The sequence below is a fragment of the Falco rusticolus genome, chromosome 3 (assembly GCF_015220075.1).
Source record: "Falco rusticolus isolate bFalRus1 chromosome 3, bFalRus1.pri, whole genome shotgun sequence".
NCBI classification, from domain to species: Eukaryota; Metazoa; Chordata; class Aves; order Falconiformes; family Falconidae; genus Falco; species Falco rusticolus.
Window position 1 is genome coordinate 113,855,591 of NC_051189.1, and position 18,055 is coordinate 113,873,645.

The following is an 18,055-nucleotide window of genomic DNA, read 5'->3' on the forward strand; positions in this document are numbered from 1 at the left end:
TGACGCTGTCACCACAGCTGCCGAGCTCTCCCGTGCTCTCCCAGCTGAAGGGGGAAACTACGGCAGGCTGGCCTGGCTGGGAGGAATGGGATCTGCTGGTGCATCGCAGGGCGCGGGCCGGGGCCTGGGCGGTGGGGCCGGGGGAAGGGACTCCGGGGCTCCGAGCATCCCCTCGGGTACCGGCGGGTCCCATCCTGCGCGGGGGGCTGGGGACGCTGCTGGGCCTGGGGCCGGCGGCAGGGGGATCCCCAGCGATCCCCGCAAAGCGATCGCAACTTTCCCACGGCCGGGAAGCGGTTGCCGGCCCCGCAGCCCCGGCGGGACGGGGGATGGGGGGTCCCGTGCCTCGTCCCCCGCCCCTTCCCCGCCAGCGCCGCGCTCCGCCCCCCCGCGGGGCCGCGGCCGGGGCCGGGGCGGAGACCCGGGGCCGGGCGGAACCCGCCGCCCCCCCGCCCCGCACCCAGACGGCCCCGGCGGCGGCGAGGGCGAGCCGGGAGCCGGGAGCCGCCCCCCGCCCCCGCCGCCCCCCGCAGCTCCATGGCCCCGGCCGCGGCGGCGGAGCCCAGCGCCCGCCACCCCCGGGGGAGCGGCCCCGGCGGGAGGCGCACGGCTCGGCGGTGAGTGCGGGGGTCCCGGGCTTGGGGGGAGCACACGGGCACGGCCGTACACCCACAGCATCCCCGGGGGCAGCGACCCCGCGCGGGATGCGCAGCGGGCACCCACGGGCACCCAGCGGGGTCCCGCGCCCCCCGCCCCCGCAGGCACAGCGGGACCCGCACGCCCGGCCGGCCGCGGGCACACGCGTGGCGGCGTGCACGGGGCGCGCGCACACGCGTGTGCAAGCCCACCACGGGCACACGCACCCACGCGGGGCCGGCGGCCGGGACCCGGGCAGCAGCCGGCTGGACTACCCGATTCCCAGATCTGGGAGCCCACGATTTTGCGGTTCCCCCAGTCTCCTCGCTGAGGGTCGAGGCGAGGAGGGGGCACGCAGCAAGTCCCCACGCAGGATTTGATGTGGACGCTCGAGAGAAGTGGGTGGAAATTATCCCGGTAGCTCCTGGAGTGGGATCAAGAGGGTCTTTCGACACAGGGGACTCAGCTTTGCGGCTTGGAGGGAGGGGAGCGACCGAAGGCAGCCCCCCTGCTCCCGTCTCGCCTCCAGGTGGGTTCTGATTCCTCCTCACGAAGCAGGGGAGACAGGGCTCTGGCAGGGTGAAGAGCCCGGAGATGGGGGGGGTTAAAATGCTGGAGGCAAGAGGAATCCGGGCGGCGGGGAACACGCTGGGAACTTCATTGCTCCGGCAGAGCGGGATGGGGGTCCCGGGGGTGGGAGGGATGGGTGATACAGCTTTGTACCCGCTGGATAACTTGGGCCATGCCTGGGAGCAGGGAGGACTTGGCAGCCCCCCCGGAGTCCCCTCCCTCCCTCCACGCTGGCAGGGATTTTTCAAAGGAGCAGCAGGGAAGGTGCCAAATTCAGAAAGAGTTTGGTCCTAATTCCCTGGAAATCCCAGCCTACAGAATTCTTTCCCCTCTCCTTCCTTTTCTCTTGGCCATGAGGATTTGCAAGGTGCTTGGCCGCAGCCTGCATCTCCAGGTGCCCTGCCATCCTGCACCGCTTCCCACAAGCAGGAATTCTCCCAGGAAAACCCTCTGAGCTCCCCACACCTCTCCCTCCTCCAACCAAGCAAAAAGCTGCCATTAGAAATCCACTCTCTGTTTAAATTTAGATGCCTGCATTATCTTGAATTTGGATTTATTAATTATTTGCATCTGGTTCATATCAAAAAAAGTTGAGCAATGCAGATGTCCTGATTTCGGCATCAGCTTGGAGGAGAAACACAAAATTTGCCGGCTTTTCTATTGTCTCCTTAAACAATGGCCCATCAGAAGCAGCCAGGAATTACGATCCCCTTCGCAGGGGTCTGACATGAGTTAAGCTTCCATCCAACTTGCATGATCTCCTCGCTATGGGTGACTGCGGCTCATTTCCCAGCCATAGAGATTAGTCTAATTAGCAGAGCAAATCTGGGTAAGGCAAGCTCTTGTAATTAGTAATCAGTTGGATGTTTCCACGCACTTTCTTTGCCTGCGGGGTAGAGAGGAGTTTAGCAGATGGCCCCATTTTGGGTGCAGGGAGGACTTCGGAGAAGTCAAGGTGAATGGAGCTGGAGCTACTGGTGGCACTGGTGGCCTGGCCCTCCTCACTCCCGGGCGTTGCTGCATCCCATTTGCCCATCGGGACCTTCTTGCCTGTGGGAGTCCATCAAGCACAGGGTGGGAGGCAAGGGGACAGACCCCTCTGTGTCCCCAAACCACCCCGGCACCATCTTTCCCCGTAGCCTGCTGTCCTGGATCAGACTCCAAGTGACAGTGGTGGTCCTGGTGACTCCTGGCTGCTGCCTGGGATGTGTGACCTGAAGGTGGGAAGCCCCCAGCCTTTGGGGGGGCGGGCAGGGGGCTCTCACACCTGGGGTCTTCTGTGCCGCAACAAGGGGAAAATAGATGGCAAGCCCAGTTAAAACCAGGCGTGGGACCCCCAGCCCAGGACCAGAAGGTGGTTCCCACTGGGAAAGGGGATAAGGGGAAATGAAAAAAAGCCCAACTCAGCCTGGAGAGAAGGCTCAGGGGGGACCTGATCGCTCCACGACTCCCTGAAAGGTGGCCGTAGCAAGGGGGGGTCGGTCTCTTCTCCCAGGTGACAAGTGACAGGACAAGAGGAAACGGCCTCAAGTTGTGCCAGGGGAGAGTTAGATTGGAACTGGGGAAAATTCTTCCCTGAAGGGTTGTCAAGCACTGGAACAGGCTGCCCAGGGACGTGGTGGGGTCACCATCCCTGGGGGTGTTTAGAAACCATGTCGGGGTGGTGCTTAGGGACATGGGTTAGTGGTGGGCTCAGCAGTGCTGGGGTAACGGACTCGATGGTCTCAAAGGTCTTTTCCATCCTACAGGATTCTGTGATTCTAATCCTTCCCACGCCGTGATAATTGGCGTTACTGGGTTTATGGGTAAGCTTCTGTGAGGGAACTTAATGATTATGATTGATTAACGGGTCTCCCCAGCGGAAGCTGAAGCTGGAGAGACAGATTTTGTCACTGCGTTGTGGACATGCTCGTTCTGGGGTCATGGCAGGGAGGTTTTATGCCTCAGGACCGAGCCCGGAGGAGGCTTTGCAGCTTCAGACTGGGAACCGGTGGGTTCTGGGATGGTGACAGGGTTTTCTGCTGGGAGAGACCCAGAAATATGTCTGGCAGCTGTTTATCTTGTTTCTTCTCTCTGGGCACCTTTAATGTGTAGCCGAGGGGGGAAATTTGATGTGGACTGAGAAAAATAGGAGAGGAGGAGACACCACGTAGGCGAGGACGTGGGGCCTCAAACCAGCCTGAGCATCCAGGATGCTGGATGCACCACGCAGCAGGACCGATGCTGCTCCCCGCTGGCTTCGCCTCTCCTCCCGCCGGGATGGGAGGTAAGATGGGGAGCGGGGAGCCAGTGCCTGGGGGCTGCTCCGTGCCGGGGGCGGTGTTGGAGGTTAGGCTGAAAGGAGTTATTTTTAAGCGTTGCATCTCAGCGCAGACTGTCATTACCGTGCTCCGTTCCTTCCCCGGGGGTGGGGTAGCCAGGGAGGGCTCTCGCAGCGCGCCTCGGCACGTCCTCGTGCCCATAAGGTCTTGGCTGCCTGGGTCCCCCTTCCCTGTGGAGGGAGGATGTGGGGGAGCTCAGCTACCACAGACTGGCATCACGGGCTCCCTTGGGGGCTTGGATGAGGCAGAGGGGGCTGTGCTGTGCCTCGGCGCTTTGAGGGTCTTGCCCATCACCGCGGCCTTTAACCATGCTGCGGGCTTTGCTGGCTGATTTGGCCACAGATTTCAAAATCGGTTTATTCCCAAAATCAGGAGAGCGGCTTTAAAGTCGCAATATTTTAGGAAAAGAAAAGGAAAAAAGAGGTGCTCTCTGTCAGGTATTTCTGGAGCGTCTGTTACAGCCTGGGCTGCTCCCTGTACCAGCTCCCCAGGTGATGCTCTGTGGGTGTGACGTGCAGCAGACCCATGGGATGGGGTCCTGGGTGCAGGGTGGGATCGTGCCCCAAGGGTGGGCAACGCAGCCTGGAGCGGGGCAGGACGGCAACAGGAATGCTTTCCCTGGGGAGTCGCTGGGTTTTAAATCTCGGCTGGCATGGTGGAATCTGTCCCGCACTGAAGCCCTTTCCAAGTGTGAGCCAAGTGCGCTCCTGGAAAGATAACTGGCAAGGGGGATAAAGCTGCAAGGGGAGGGCAACTGCCCTCGGGGCTGCCTGCGCTTGGCTCTTTTCCATGCGGCGTTTTTGCAGCTCTCCGACGCATCACTGAGCTGGCTGGCATCTCCTGCAGCGTGGCACAGGGGTGACACTGCCAGGCACCAGCACAGCCCCTCACCCCTTGGCCGGAGAGAGATTTTGAGGCCAAATCTGCTTTTTGATAGCCTGTGGCGTGTTGCAAATTCAAGCTGGCAATCTGTTCATGGCGGGGGCAGAGCATCCCCGGGGCACCCAAGGGATGCGGGGACCCGCATCCTTCCCAGGTTCCGCTTTACTCCCAGTCCCAGCTCTGCTGGTGTCGGATGTGTTGGGTTTTAGTGTCAAATTTTAGGAGCATCTGTCTGAGAAGGTGGCGGGAGAGGATTGGGGTGGGAGGGTGGAGCCAGCAATATGCCTTCATGATGGGGGGGATTAGAGAAATATTTGCGTTTATTTTAATGCCAGGCTTATTGTGGGGATTGGAAGCTTAACCTGGCAGCGGAGCAGCCCTCATCTCGCTCTGTAACGCTGACGGCGTTGACATTTCTATACCGTCATTCCTCCCCACCAGGAACCGAAACCTCAAAACTGGAGGCGTTGGGTCCGGGTGAACCACGGCTGCCTCCAGGCTGGAGGGGGGTGGCTGGGGGCCCCGAGCCACCGCCTGTCCCTGCCAAGGGACCCGGCTGTCCCCCTGCCCAGCAGCACCCATGGGACACCCAGCCCTGCCCTCCGGCTGAGCTGTGTCTAGCGCTGCTGCTCCAACATTGAATTAATCCATTCGCATGAGTGTCGATGCCTGCGAGTTGCAGAATTGGATGGCAGCGCTGGGGTTTTTTTGTTGTTTTTTTATTATTTTATTTTATTATTTTTTATTTTAAAGAGCTTATATAACCTTGGGGATTCTATTAATAAAAATAATGGTTTTGAACTCCGGGAACAACCAGCCCCGGCGATGAGCAATTAAATGCTCCAACTTCAGAAAGCAGACAGCTATCGGGCAGGCGGCGAGGAGATAAGGGGGAGGCGCTCAGGGCAGGAATAGTGGCAGGATGCTGGGGAGGGGGCAGGGGGGATCCCCTGCCTGAGGGCAGACTGCAGCATCTGCCTGTCCCTCCTGCCCTGCATCTCCATCCCTGTGCCCAGGGAAAAGGAGAGGAGTGGGGAATGGGGCTGCTTCAGACCCAGCCGGGGGTGGTGCAGGGTGGATGGGCACCCTCTCCTCCTCTGCACCCATTTTTAAGCACCCCAGCTCCCACCGCGTAACACAGGGATGAATCCAGTACAAAAAGGTGGGAAGAGCAGCCTGGTGTGGCACAAGAGAGCATCACCTGGACCCAAGGCAAATGCTCCAGGTGGGACCGGGGGGATGCTCCTGCTCCCCACTGGCATTGGCTTTGGCTCCATGGGGGCTCGGGGGGGGTTAAAGGAGATAACCACAGAACTGGGTTTAAAGAGGCGCGGGGCCAAAAATAGGAGGTGGCTGGTGTGTGCGATCAGTGTGGCTTTTGGGGCCATGAGCCCTGCGGGGTCCACATTCAGGGGGATCAATATCAAACCACCTTTGCTCCGCTCTTGTGGTTTAGGAGGTCTTACTTTTTTTAATCCCTAAGTAGCCAGGAAGGCATTTGAAGCATTTGATATAAAATTATGAGAGGCTGAATCTAAGCTGGTAATTAGAGAAAGCTGGGACATAACCTAAGTCAGGGCATTTGGAGACGAAAAAGACCCCACAGTCTCAGGGACATGTGTGAGTGCCTTGGTTGTTTCCCTTTAATACCAAAATATTTAAAACCTCATTTTTCCATCCAGGGTGAACATTGCATTGGGTTTATTGTGTTTCCTCCTTTGCAGTGCAGGTTTATGGGCTTGTTTCACCTTTAACGCCCCAGTCAGCAGTGGGCTGTAGGTTTGGGTTGTTTTGTTTGGGACTTTTATTTCCTTTAAATCTCCCTTATTCAAATTGTCACAGCTTGGCAGCCTTGTGCCAGGAACACGCTGTCATCCTGAAACTCATATCTTTAATTCCTTCCCTCTGATGCTAATAACACCTTAAGATGATTAAGACCAGGCAAAAAACCTTGGTATCTGATGTTTCTGCCATTGGTGATGCTGGCTGTTGGCTCTTGGTGCTTCATTCACCTCACCCAGTAAAATCAGAGCGGTCACCCTCCTCCTACGGGGGTGTTTCTCCTTGCATTTAGTTTCTAGCTTTTAATTGCTGAATATCAATGCAACCGGGCTGCTGTGCTATCCGAATGCTTTCCTTTCGCAATTCAAGATGCCACGGCATGGTGACCCCCCTCCCGCAGCATCCCTTGGCCGGGGGCCACCCTGCCGTGCTCCCCGCTCAGGCCGGTGGCACATTGCCGGCCGGGGGCTGGGAACAGCGCGGGCAGCGCTCCCACCCTGGCCCCCAGCAGCACCGGCAGTGCCAGGAGATGCGGGCAAGGGCACAGACACGCCGTCCTGCCCGGGTGCACAGCCACAGCCCACATGACCGGCCATCGCTGGGCGCACGGCAGCGAGCAGCCGGGCTGCGCTGACACAGATGCCTGTCAACATGAGGTTATTTATTTTTTTTAAAGATGTTTTTGGTCTGGAACATGTTCAGAGTGTGTTGTAGCTTCCCCGTGTCACGGGGCACCTCTTACCCTGTGCGTGACAGTGCCAGCCCAGCTGATGCTTCCCCATCGGGCTGGTCACCAGCTGGTTTTGGAGGCAACTTTGACACCTTCTTGCTCATCTGAGAAGCAAGGAACTGGATAAAATGAGAAACCGTGCGCTCTGGAAGGCCCTGTAAATCCCTGGATGTGGAGCTTTATCTTGGTGTGTGTGAGGGCAGGACCCTGTGGATGCGCCGAGCAGGTCAGCTTTCCCCTGAAGCAGGCGACAGCAGCGGATCGGGAAAAACGCCTCTTTCAGCTTAAATCCTGTCTGGGTGCTGGGTTGGTGAGTCCCGCGGTCTGACAAGCAGCTTGAGGACGATGGGATGTTGGTTTCGGTTTTTAGTTGTGTTTGGGTAGCGAGCGGGGCAAATGGGGGAGCTGCATTGCTTGCAGGGCCCTGGCGGGTGTGGGTTTGTCAGACCTTTAGTCTGGGTTTTCACATGTAGCTGTGCCTCAGTTTCCCTGGCCAACAAATGCACGGCCCCTTCCCTTGCTGTGGTCCAGCCGAGCTGGCTGGTGGCACCTTTTGCAGTTGTAGGACTCGGTGACCCAGGACAGGTCATTTGGGCCGCCGATGGCAGCGGTGTCTGTGCCAGAGCAGCACGTGGCACAGTGGGGTTCTGGCTGTCCTCACTGCCTGGCGCAGCCCAGGCGTCTGGAGGCTTTGGCAGCGCGGTGGGAGCGAGCTCAGCCCTCCACCGCTCTGGGGTGGGGAGGAGTAACCAGAGGAAAGCAGGCAGGTGGGGGAGGAGGGCAAAGCTGCCGGTCCTTGACATGGTGCAGCCTGTGGGCTTGGGGTCCCCTGTGCTCCCAGCAACCCTGTGCTCCTGGTGTCCCTGTGCCTGCCATGTTCCTGGCATCCCCATGCTCCCAGTGTCCCTGTGGTCCCCGTGCTCCTGGCATCGTCTTGCTCCCAGTGTCCCTGTGGTCCCCGTGCTCCTGGCACCCCGGGCACGCAGACCCTCCAGCGATGCTTCTTCACCTTTTTCTCCTCCCCACCCCACAGGAGGAGTGGTCAAGCCAGAGACAATGACTGCCGAGAGCACCAAAACCAATGGACCCATGCAGGAGCCAGAGGCCGGGGGGGACAAGCCGGCGGTGCCCCCAGCTCCGCCGCGGCGCCGGGGACGCAGGCTGAGGCGCAAGTCACCGCCAGAGGTCCCGGTGAAAGGGCAGCTCCGCATGCGCTCACCATCGGGAGCCTTCGTTATGGTGGGCATCTCAGTGGTCCTGGTGGGCATGACCATCGCTGTGGTGGGCTACTGGCCCCACCGGGGACCCGGGGGCATGGGGGCCAGCGCGGGAAATGCCAGTATGACAGGGGACATGAGGAGAGAGGTGGCCACTGGGCGCCACGTGCCCCACAGTGAGAAGCTCAAGCTGATTGGCCCCGTCATCATGGGCATCGGGCTCTTCATCTTCATCTGCGCCAACACCATGCTGTACGAGAACCGGGACATGGAGACCCGCAGGCTGATGCAGAAGGGGCTCTACTGCATGGCGGCGGGGCTGCCAGAGGCGGCCAGCCCCGAGGCCGGGCACTGCTCACCCGTCCCCAAGGCCAATGCCGAGTGTGTGGAGGGCTGCTACCAGGTGGACCTGTCCTGCCAGCCCTGCCCCGGCAGCAAGTGGTCCGACTGCTACGGCCCCAACAGGCTCCAGACCATGGCTGAGTTCCTCCAGCACCCGGCAGCATCCCCCGCCACCTCCCTCCTTAGCCTCCGCTCCGGTGCCTCTGCCGAGGCCAACCTCAGCCTCTCGTGCCGCGCCGGAGCTGAGTCCCTTCTCTCCTCGGCAGTTGGCACCTTGGCATTGCCCGTCATCAAGCTCAACAACCGCTTGCTGGACGCAGCGGCGCGGGGGGCTGGCAAGAGGGCAGAGGGGGGCCCTGCCGAGCCCCCCCTCGAAGCACCGTGGCTCTCCTGGGCTCCGCTCTCCAGCAGTAGCAGCGTTGTGCCCCGCAGACAGGACCGTGGTGGTGGTGGTGGTGGCCACGTTGTCATCAATGTGGATGGTGGCCGTGCCGGCATGGAGCCGGCAGCAGCGGAGCTCAGCCCCGATGTGCAGCTCCACGCTCCGGGACACTCCAAGTCGCTGGACCTCGGCCAGCCCAGGGTGCTGCTGGTGGCCCCCATCAAGGACCGTAAGAACCGGAGCTGGCCCCGGCTGGACCACATCAGCCTGGTGGGTTACGCCAAACTGGAAAGTACTGGCGAGTCCTCGGACCAGCTGCTGGAGCCCAGCGAGCCCCCGAGCCGGGGCAAGCCCCGACCCAGCTCCTGGGCGGTGGGGATGGAGCAGGGCGTGCGGGTCTGAACATCCCCAGCACCCTCGGGGACCGTGATGTCGCAGTCCCTCATCCTGGCCTTCAGCACTCACCAGCGACCCCAAATCCCCACGGCCAGGAGGGGTTCGGGGGCAGCGTTTCTAAGCAGATGCCAAGAGAGCGGTCCCAAGGCACTGCTCCCAGGGGAGGACTCGCCTGGGGTGGGATGTCCTCTCCCAGCTGCCTCTCGATGGCTTCCCGGTAGATGCCCTTGGCCTTACAAGCCCTTCTCCTGGTGGCTTTTCTGGAGGAGCCCTTGCTTTGAGACCCAACACAAACTGCAGGATGGGGACATGGTGGGGGGTGAGGTCCCACCAGCCCCCGCAGCACTTTATTTCAGCGGGGTTGGGGTGGGGGGGTGTTTTGGGGGGTGGGGTTCCCTTGCCCAGCCTCAACCCACCGGAAAATTTGCTTGACCAGAGCACGTAAGCCCAGCAGGGCTATTAAATGTTACCTTGATGCCATGTGGTCCTGCCTTGCCTCGTCATCTTGCCTGCGGGATGCTCGGAGGAGGCAGCACGCCTGCAGCAGCCTGTCCCAGAAGGTCTCCAAGACCTTGCTGCCCCCACCCAGGCTCATCTGGAGAGAGTAAGGATGCTCTATAACCAGCTGCTGAATATTTGCAGGATAAGGTGATAAACGCAAGGTTTGGGGGTTGGTTTTTGCAGAGTAGGGATGTACAAGGTGTCCGGGGGAGCTTCAGGCAGCAAGGCGGCGAAATTACGATGGAGTCACTGGGATGCGGCAGTTCCCGAAGCCCGCCTGTGGGTCAGGGTTCCTTTGAGCTGTTTTCTGGTGGTGTGAAGGATGCAAGTACTGCAAAGAAGGATGCGATGGGGCAGAGAGGCAGGCGTGAGTGTCGATGCTGGTTTTGCCAAGCCCTGTTGGGTGCTGTCGCATTGTTTGGTGCCCTTTGGATGCAGAACAGGAGCTGCACGGGATGAGGCCAGAGGGTCAGCCTCGGCACCGGGGTGGTGCGATCCCTGGCGAGAAGGTAGCACAGAACCAAAACTCTCCAAAACCCCCGGCATAGCAGAGAAATGCAGTAGGAAAATGTGGATAAACTGAAAGGTGAAGTAGAGAAAGAGGTTGGCTCTGCTGGGTGAGGCTGTGCTGTGGGGTGCAGCTCACATCCCATCTCGGAGACAGCTCCGGGCTCGGCAGCCTGGAGAAGGGAAGCATTGCCTGCCCCATTTTCTTGCAAATGAGGAATTTGCAATGCTCCAGCATTTCTTTCCCAATCCTTTCCCAGGGCCTTTGCTGTATTTACCCCTGGGAAGGTGTGGGCTGGTCACTCCTTTGGTGCCCAGCCCCAATTCCTGTTGATTCCCACTGGTGCGTGGCTGTGGTGTCCCTCCGATGTCCCCCAGGGGTGAAGCCCCCCAGGGAGGGCTCAGGGGGACAGGGAGGGCGAGGAGGTGTCAGGTCCTACCATCCACGGCACGGCCACAAGGCAGCAATGATGGGGCCTGGTTAAACTAAAAAATTGGAGGAATATCCTTCAGCTTTGTATTTTTAAGGCAGGGGCTGGCGAGTCCCAGCTGTGCCACCGGCTCATGCGGACACCAGGAAAATCTTCCACCAGGCTGTCCTCCCTCAGCCCTGGCAGGAATGATGCTGGGGTTTGACCTGGTGCTTCTCTCCAGAAAAAAAACTTTTTTTTTTTTTTAACACCAAGTCCATCTCTGGCTCTGGTGGAGGCTCAGGCGCTGGGGGCGGGGTGGGTGTTGGGCACCCACTGCCGGCCTGCGCTGAGCCTCGGGTGGCTGCTGAGGGCACCGAGGTGGGGGCATCCCCACAGCCCCTCTGTGGTGGGGTACCACTTGGGCAGACAGCTACATCTTTCCAAACCATCTTTTTTCTTCTTTATGTGTTTCTTTCCCCCCATCTCTGGAGAGATGTCACCTACTAAAAAGCAGAGAAAGATTATTTTTTTTGCAGCAGCAGCAGCTTTCCCTTGCCAAAGCATCCAGCACCAGCATCTTGCCAGGCATCCAAGGACCACCCCTGATGCTGCTTTCCTCATCTCCGGGATGCCATAGGGTACCGACAGATGGATCGGAGCGAAGAGGCAAGGATGGCTCTGTTCTCTGGTGATGCAGGAGGCTTCAAAACGTGACGTTGCAGCTTAGATGGGATCTCTGCCTTTTGCCTTCCCAAAACCAGAGCCCACTGTGGTGCGTGTAAATGGCTGAAATGTGTTTTATTTCTTTAGGATTTTTTTATTCCTATGTCTGCTTCTCCTTCCCTCCAGTCTGAAGTGAGCACGGAGCCTTGGACCTTGCAAACCTTGGGGACAGGATCCTTCTCCAGACCAAAACATCCCTGCAGAATGGCTTGGAAACTGCCTTTTCTGGCAAAAATATATTGCCAACACTATATATTTTATATATATAATATATATATTATATATATAAAAAATATATAAGCATTCCTAGCAGCTCAGAGACTGATGTCTGGGGCTGGCGGGGGGGGGGGGGGGGGGTCACCCCTGGCCAGGGCTTTTGTCACCCAGTTTTGTCCCTCCATGGGTCTGGTGCCAGGGACGGGGCTGCGGGAGCCGGGGAGGGTTGTGCTGGCGCCGCTGTTGGCTCTCACCTGGCTTTCATCGCCTTCCACGTTGCCACCAGCCTCAGCACCGGAGCTGGGAAAAGGCAGATTAAAGCCCGCAAGAAACAACCCCCTCCACACACATTCAGTTTAGAGAAGTCAGGGTTCCCACAACATCCCATCCCCCCCACCTTTGAAAACTCACATGTTTTGTTTTAATTTTTATTATTTTTCATTTTAATGTCTATTTTGCCTTTCAAGCAGGAGCGATACCTGCTTCAAGTTCTGTTGCCTGGGGCACATCCAGCCCCATCTCCACCTTCCCCTGTGCCCCTCCGCCTAGCTCCCACCCTGTCCCATGCGAGACAACCCCCCCCAAGGGCTGCTGAACCCCTCTTTTCCCAAAAAGCAACCCCTACACCCTGCAGTGGTGGGTTTTTTTCCAGCTTTACAAGAAAAGGCTGTCTCTGTTTCCCGTGCAAACTCTCCCAAAGAAGTTGGGTACCAGCATCTCCCATTGCAGGGGAGCCGAGATGCAGCCAGCAGCTGCAGTCTGGGGGTCAGTAGCCCCCCCGAGGTTTCACCGGGAGCGATACCAGCCCATAGCTCAGCTATTTTTTTGGCTGCTTAATCTCAAAATTATTTTTGAGCACTGGTTCAATGCAATAAACAGCAACAACAAAGTTACCAGCAGGGTCTGCCCCCAAGCAGCATCCCAGGAGACCTGCCGGGAGGTTGTTTTTATCTGAAAATAACTTTTCATTTGGGCTTAACCAGCTGCAGCCAGAGCTAACGCCGGGCCCTGGGCCACGCTTTGGGAACTGGCAGCAAGGAACTGGAGCCTGAAATGCTGCGGAGAGCTGCACAGAAGCTATTTCAGGGCTGGGGGCTTTTGTTTTAATTTTCTCCCTTTGTTTTCTGGCTGGGGCTCAGCCTGACTATGGGAAGCGGCTGCAACCCAACATGGCAAACAGTGAGGGAGGAGAGGGGAACCTGCCTTCTGTGTCTCCTGCCTGGACCACACGCCTGCTCCAGCATCCTCCTCTTGCCCAACTCAGCAGCATCCTCCAGGGAGGCATTTCTGAGCCATGTAGGGATCATTTAAAAATGCAAAGCTGCTTGATTAATTAACCTGGCAAGTGAGAAGACCCATGCTCTCTCTGGGGGAAAGCATCATCTGTGCATCCCTCACCTTCAGCTCTGCCTATGGACATGGTTTCAAGAGTGCATGTGGGTTTTTTAACAGTGCCGGTTTCAACAAATGGGTGCTGTGGATTCTGTCACCCCTACGCTGTCCCTCCAGTGTGCTGGGAATAAAACTGGGCAGGAATAGATCTGGGTTCAAAGCAGAAATTTAAAAATAAAGCAGGAAAATCCACCCTGGATCTCTCCGTTGACCCCACTTGGCTGCAGAGCTGTGAAGTTAAAGCATCCTGGAAGGGCTCGAGCCCTCACGCTGTGCAGTTTATGCAGGATGGTGCTGGATGGTGTCTTCTCATCCTGCCCAGGGACTGGCTCTATAAACTATGGATTAAAACCCAGCCATTACCACCCACCGCCGTATCCCCACCCCAGGAGGTGCCTCCTGCAGGAGATTCTTACTGAGAGAAGGGGCATTTCACCAAGAACACCAGCAAAAGAAGATAGTGGGGTTATCCCCAGTGCTGACACATCCAAGGCTGACCGTGGGGTGGCCCTTGGGCCACTGTGGCAGAGGATGCAGGCAGAAGAGGCAAGGGACCCACTAATTGCAATTACCCCCCACCAAGGGACCTCTAGGCTGGCAGGTAGCTATGGGACAGCCATAGTTTGGGCCAAAAATAGACAAAAGGTGGGAAATGGGTTGGGGGAAACCACTGCCATAGGCTGTGTGTGGGAGAGGGGCTCTGGGGAGGGTGCGGACCCCACCAACGCTGTAAGAGGGTCTCCCGTGCCCAGGACCACCCCAGCCAGTACCGGTGGGGCTCCAGGTTCGCTGCTGGGACATCTCTGTGCCTAGGGTGGGGGTGGGGGTGTGTGTGTGGGGGGAGGGAGGCCGTTAACAACAGCCCTTTGGCCACTTCTTTAACAGGGCACCTGCATGGAGCCGGAGGCAGGGACTGTGCAGAATGGGGCAGGGTTGGAGCTGGCCCAAGAAACATCCCCCAAAGGGGAAAAAAGTGGGGGACAGGGAGAGAAGGGCTGGAGCAGCCACGTGGAGAAGCAGCAGATCCCCACTGTGAAGGATCCAGACCCCAAGCTCAGAGCACAACAGCTACCGCCACACTCAGCCAGATCAGCCACAGCTGGGGGACGGTCGCTCCCACCACACACCTGATGCTGCTCAGCCCTCCAGGTCCCACCAAGCTGCCAGCCCTCAGGCTCGGTTGCAGCCCTTCCTCCTCCTTCTCCTCCTCTCTCCGCAGCAAGGGAAGCCACAGCCATGAGTCTGCTTGGCCAGTAAGTCCGTCCTTAAGATTTAAAGTCTAGGCGAAGGGAAGCACTCTGCTAGCAGCCGTGCACTTGCAGTACAGCCAGGGAATGCAAATGCTGGTGCATTATTTCGGGTGAGTGTTCTCTGCTATAAATCTCTTTGCTGAGGCGCTGGGAAGATGAAGTGTCAGGGCTTTCCAGGCTGGGGCTGTTGCAATATGTGATGAGCAATAGTGCGGCGCTTCGCACCTGAAGTTTAAAGATGAGGACCCCTAAGTGGGGGAGATGGGGTGTGGATGCGCTCTCTGGGGCTGTAATGCCTTGTGGCCTTTTGGTGAGGTATATAGGGTGCTGCTTTTGGATGCTTTATTTAAAAAAAGGGAAATAAGTGAGATGCACAGTGCATTTCTGCATTAATGAGCTGGCACCAAACCAAGGGCATCCATCTTGGTGCTTCCTGGCACATAAGAGAGCCAGGCCAGGGCTGGAGCTGGTGTGGGTTTGGGGGTGGTTGCTTGATCTATTTTTTTTGCTTCATTTTTTGGCTCTTGTGGGTCTGGGGGTGTCCTGCATAGGCTCTCTGGCACCCCAGGCTCTGTACGTTTCTCCTGGCTTCAGAAACAGGCTGAGCAGTGTGGGGCTGATCCCTGGGGGCTGGTTCTGGGTGGGATGGGGCGAGCCGAGCTCCAAAGCCAGAGTCCTCCATCCACTGTTATCAGCATCCATACAATGTGTGCTGTCCCAACAGTCGAGTGCCGGAGTGTGGCCAGAGCTGGAGCTCAAATCTGGGGCTTTGGCTTGGAGCCCATCAGGGAGCGCTGGGGGCAAACCAGGGGAAGGAAAGAATCTGTGGATAAAGTGCTGTGTCTGGCATGCAAGGGGTTAACTGGGGCTTGGGGCATTTAAGGGCTGGGAATTTGGGCTTTGGGAGCCCATTCCTGCTCCTGCAAAACTGTCTCGTCTAGAGAAGCTCGGTAGGATGCGTGTGTTGGGGCAGTGGCGGAGAGCTTGTGCCGTGAAGGTTTCCTGCTGCGGAGGCAGAGCAGCGTGTGGGGCAGGAACATCCAAAAGTCACCGCGTGTGGCTCCGTGGGGACGTGCTGCTCTGGAGCCTGGGCCAGCCGTCGCCTCCCACGGTGGGCAGGATGGCAGGAGCCCTGCTGCTGCCTTTGGGGGACGAGAGGTAGCAGATCTGCTCCCGTGGCACTGAATGCCGCAGCCACCCGAGATGGCCCTGGGTGCCGGTGCTGCACCCACCGCGTGGGTTTGCACCCACCGGCACAACTGGTCCCTGCTGCTGCCCTGACCCCAGGGCTCTGCACGTTCCCCTGCTCACCAGGGTCAGTGGGACACATCCAGCCAGCGTGTCCTGCTCGACAGGATGGCCAGACTCTGGCCATGGAGCTGCTGCTGTCCCGCTCCGGGGGTTCGGAGGGGTAGGCAAGGTGGTGATGGAGCAGGGATGCCACTTCAGGTCTGTGGTGTTTTGAGAAGGCCAGTGTGGAGCAACTGGGGTGCACTGGGGTGTCATCCCGCCTGTTGATTCGGTGTTCCAGCCTCCCAGGGGCTGGCGAGGTCCCAGGGTGCTTGGCAGAGCAATAGGGATGCTCTGCTCGCCCCAGCCGATGTGGGGGGCTGCTCCTGGGGGAGCACTGAGCCCTTAGAGCCAGGGGGGAGTGAGGAGCTGCTGGCATCCCGCAGCGGGGCTTACCTGGGGGGTCAGGGACAAAACAGGTGAACCCAGTGCCACTGACCCGGCTGCTGCGGGACAGGAGGTTGCTCCCTGCCCCTGGCTTTGACTTTCCCCCCTGCGCCTCAGTTTTCCCAGTTATGGAGCTCAGGGTCGAGCTCAGTGTGTCCTACCTGGCTCACTGCGAATGCAGTTCCTCCCTTTCAACCCTGTTTTTCCCAGATCCTAAACCACCCTGGGCTCTCCCGTCTAGAAGGGATGGAGTCAACCCCGCTGCCTGCCTGGCTCCCGCAGCGGTTCCCCTCTGGGCCCTGAGAGCAGCCCTGACCCTGGGGCACCGCTGACCCGCCGGGAACACGACTGGCTGCCCGAGCCCCCGAAATGAGAGGAATGACCTAAAAATAGCCCGAGCTGGAACAAGCTGGTGTTTGAATGGGAACTTTCTCCTCCCAGTGTGATGGACTCCTTCGGGTCCTGGGTCAGGGTCTGGGATGGAGACATTGGGGAAGGACCAGGGATGGAGATGGGTGATGAAGGGAAAGGGCTTTTGTGGCTCCTTCCCAAAGGGTGAGATCTCTCAGACGGAGCCGTTGCCTTTGGTGTGGGATCTCGGGGCTGGAGCTGGCATGGGGCCACCCAGGAGCCCGGGCTCAGGCCCCCCAGGGAGCCTGTGTGCTGCTGCTGCTGCCTTCTGCTGCTGTTGGGACAAGGGGGTTGGGGTGGTTTGGTGTTTTTTTTTATTTTCATGTCTCTAGATTGCCATGGTGTTTGTTTACCTAATATTTTCCCTTGTTTGTAACCAGGCAAAATGCTGCAGGGCTCTAGGCTTGGCAGACTTTGCAGTTTGGGAGGGGGGAAACTGAGGCACGGGGCTAAAGGGGAGCAATAGGGCTCAGACCCTGCGCCACTCTGGCTGGGGAGGGGGGTAAGGGCACCCTGTGCTTGGGACACCCAGCCCGGGGAGGCTGTAAGCAGTGGGGGCTTTAAGGAGAAGCCTTTCCAGTCGTGGTGGTCTCCTGGCTGATGGCCCCAGGGCTCGGCAGCAGAGCAAAGGGTCATGGCTGAGCATCGGTGGTTGGTGTTTGCTGTCCCAGCGCTTGTCCCCTGGGGAAATGAGCTGGGGACAAATTTCCCTTGGGCATTTTGGATGGGGCTTAAATGTCCCCTGTGCCATGGATGTCCTTGCACCTGCGATGGCGATGGTCCTGCCCAGCAAAGCACGGTGGTGGAGGGGCACGTAGGACCAAGTCCCTGGTGCCACCAATGTCCCTGCAGCATGTCTGGTCCAGTGCCGGGGGGGACGGGCTGGGAGCCCCTTGGGGAGGGCAGAGGCAGCAGGGACGGTCATCAGCCCAGCGTCCCCTCACCTGGGGTGGGAGTCCCAAGGCTGATGGTCTTTGAGCCAGGACATGCTGCTGGACTCCGGCACAGCCCGGTTGGGATGCTCCCCGGTGCCACTGGTGGAGCAGAGCTGGTGCTGAGCCGGGAGCCGTGGGGAGGGGCTGGGACCCAGCTCCGAGATGCTCCTGGGTGATATCAAACAGCATGGGTGATGCCTTGGCCAACTGGCCGCTGAGCCAGGGACCGGCACCCCGAAGTGCAGCCGAGCACAGTAATGGAACCGTGTTTGGGTGGTTTGCTCCCCAACGCGATGTCTTTGGAGCTGTGGCTCATCACGCCAACGCGTTATCTGAAGGAGCTGGGACCCCCGTGAGCCCCAGCCCCCCGGGACAGGGTTATTTAAGGTGCATTTTGGTGTGACCCTAATGGGGTCGGACAAGGCGCAGAGCCCAGGGTGCCCCGGCCGTGCGCAACAGCCCATGCTGGCCTGGGGAAATAACGTGATGGTCGGCTCTGCCTCCTTGCTGCAAGTAAATCAAGTTGCTGTGACATTTTACAGAAAGCAGCTCCGGCAGTGGCTGTTTCCCAGATATCCGGGGCTGACTGCTGAGGCCCCTTTGTAATTTTTGCTTTACGGTACGTTGAGATTTAATACTTGGAGCAGAATGAAAGCAAACTGGCCAAAGGCAGGGTGTCAGCAAGATGCAATGGCTCATCTCTGGAGCAATTTAAACTAAGGTTGCTTTTAGTATGCAAATATAGACGTGCATGAATATAGACATGGGCATG

General features: G+C 58.7%; 1 protein-coding gene across 3 annotated transcripts; it reads left to right on the plus strand.

Moving 5' to 3' along the window:
• The first annotated feature begins 438 nt into the window (after positions 1 to 438).
• TMEM200B (transmembrane protein 200B) lies at positions 439 to 9,610 on the plus strand. Of its 3 annotated transcripts, none has more exons than XM_037381965.1 (2): positions 439 to 617; positions 7,955 to 9,610. In XM_037381965.1, exon 2 carries the CDS (start codon positions 7,978 to 7,980, stop codon positions 9,262 to 9,264), a length of 1,287 nt encoding a protein of 428 aa, XP_037237862.1. In that variant the 5' UTR covers positions 439 to 617; positions 7,955 to 7,977; the 3' UTR covers positions 9,265 to 9,610. The 3 variants fall into 3 exon arrangements, with proteins under 3 accessions (XP_037237862.1, XP_037237863.1, XP_037237861.1); XM_037381966.1 differs by lacking the exon at positions 439 to 617 and adding an exon at positions 642 to 1,165; XM_037381964.1 differs by lacking the exon at positions 439 to 617 and adding an exon at positions 2,908 to 3,472.
• The last annotated feature ends 8,445 nt before the right edge of the window (positions 9,611 to 18,055 follow it).

Excerpts from the sequence above, each read along its gene's own strand:
- TMEM200B (XM_037381964.1), top strand. The coding sequence starts at position 3,406 with ATGCACCACGCAGCAGGACCGATGCTGCTCCCCGCTGGCTTCGCCTCT. Across the intron at positions 3,473-7,954 it reads TCCTCCCGCCGGGATGGGAG|GAGGAGTGGTCAAGCCAGAG; the intron begins GTAAGATGGGGA and ends CCCACCCCACAG.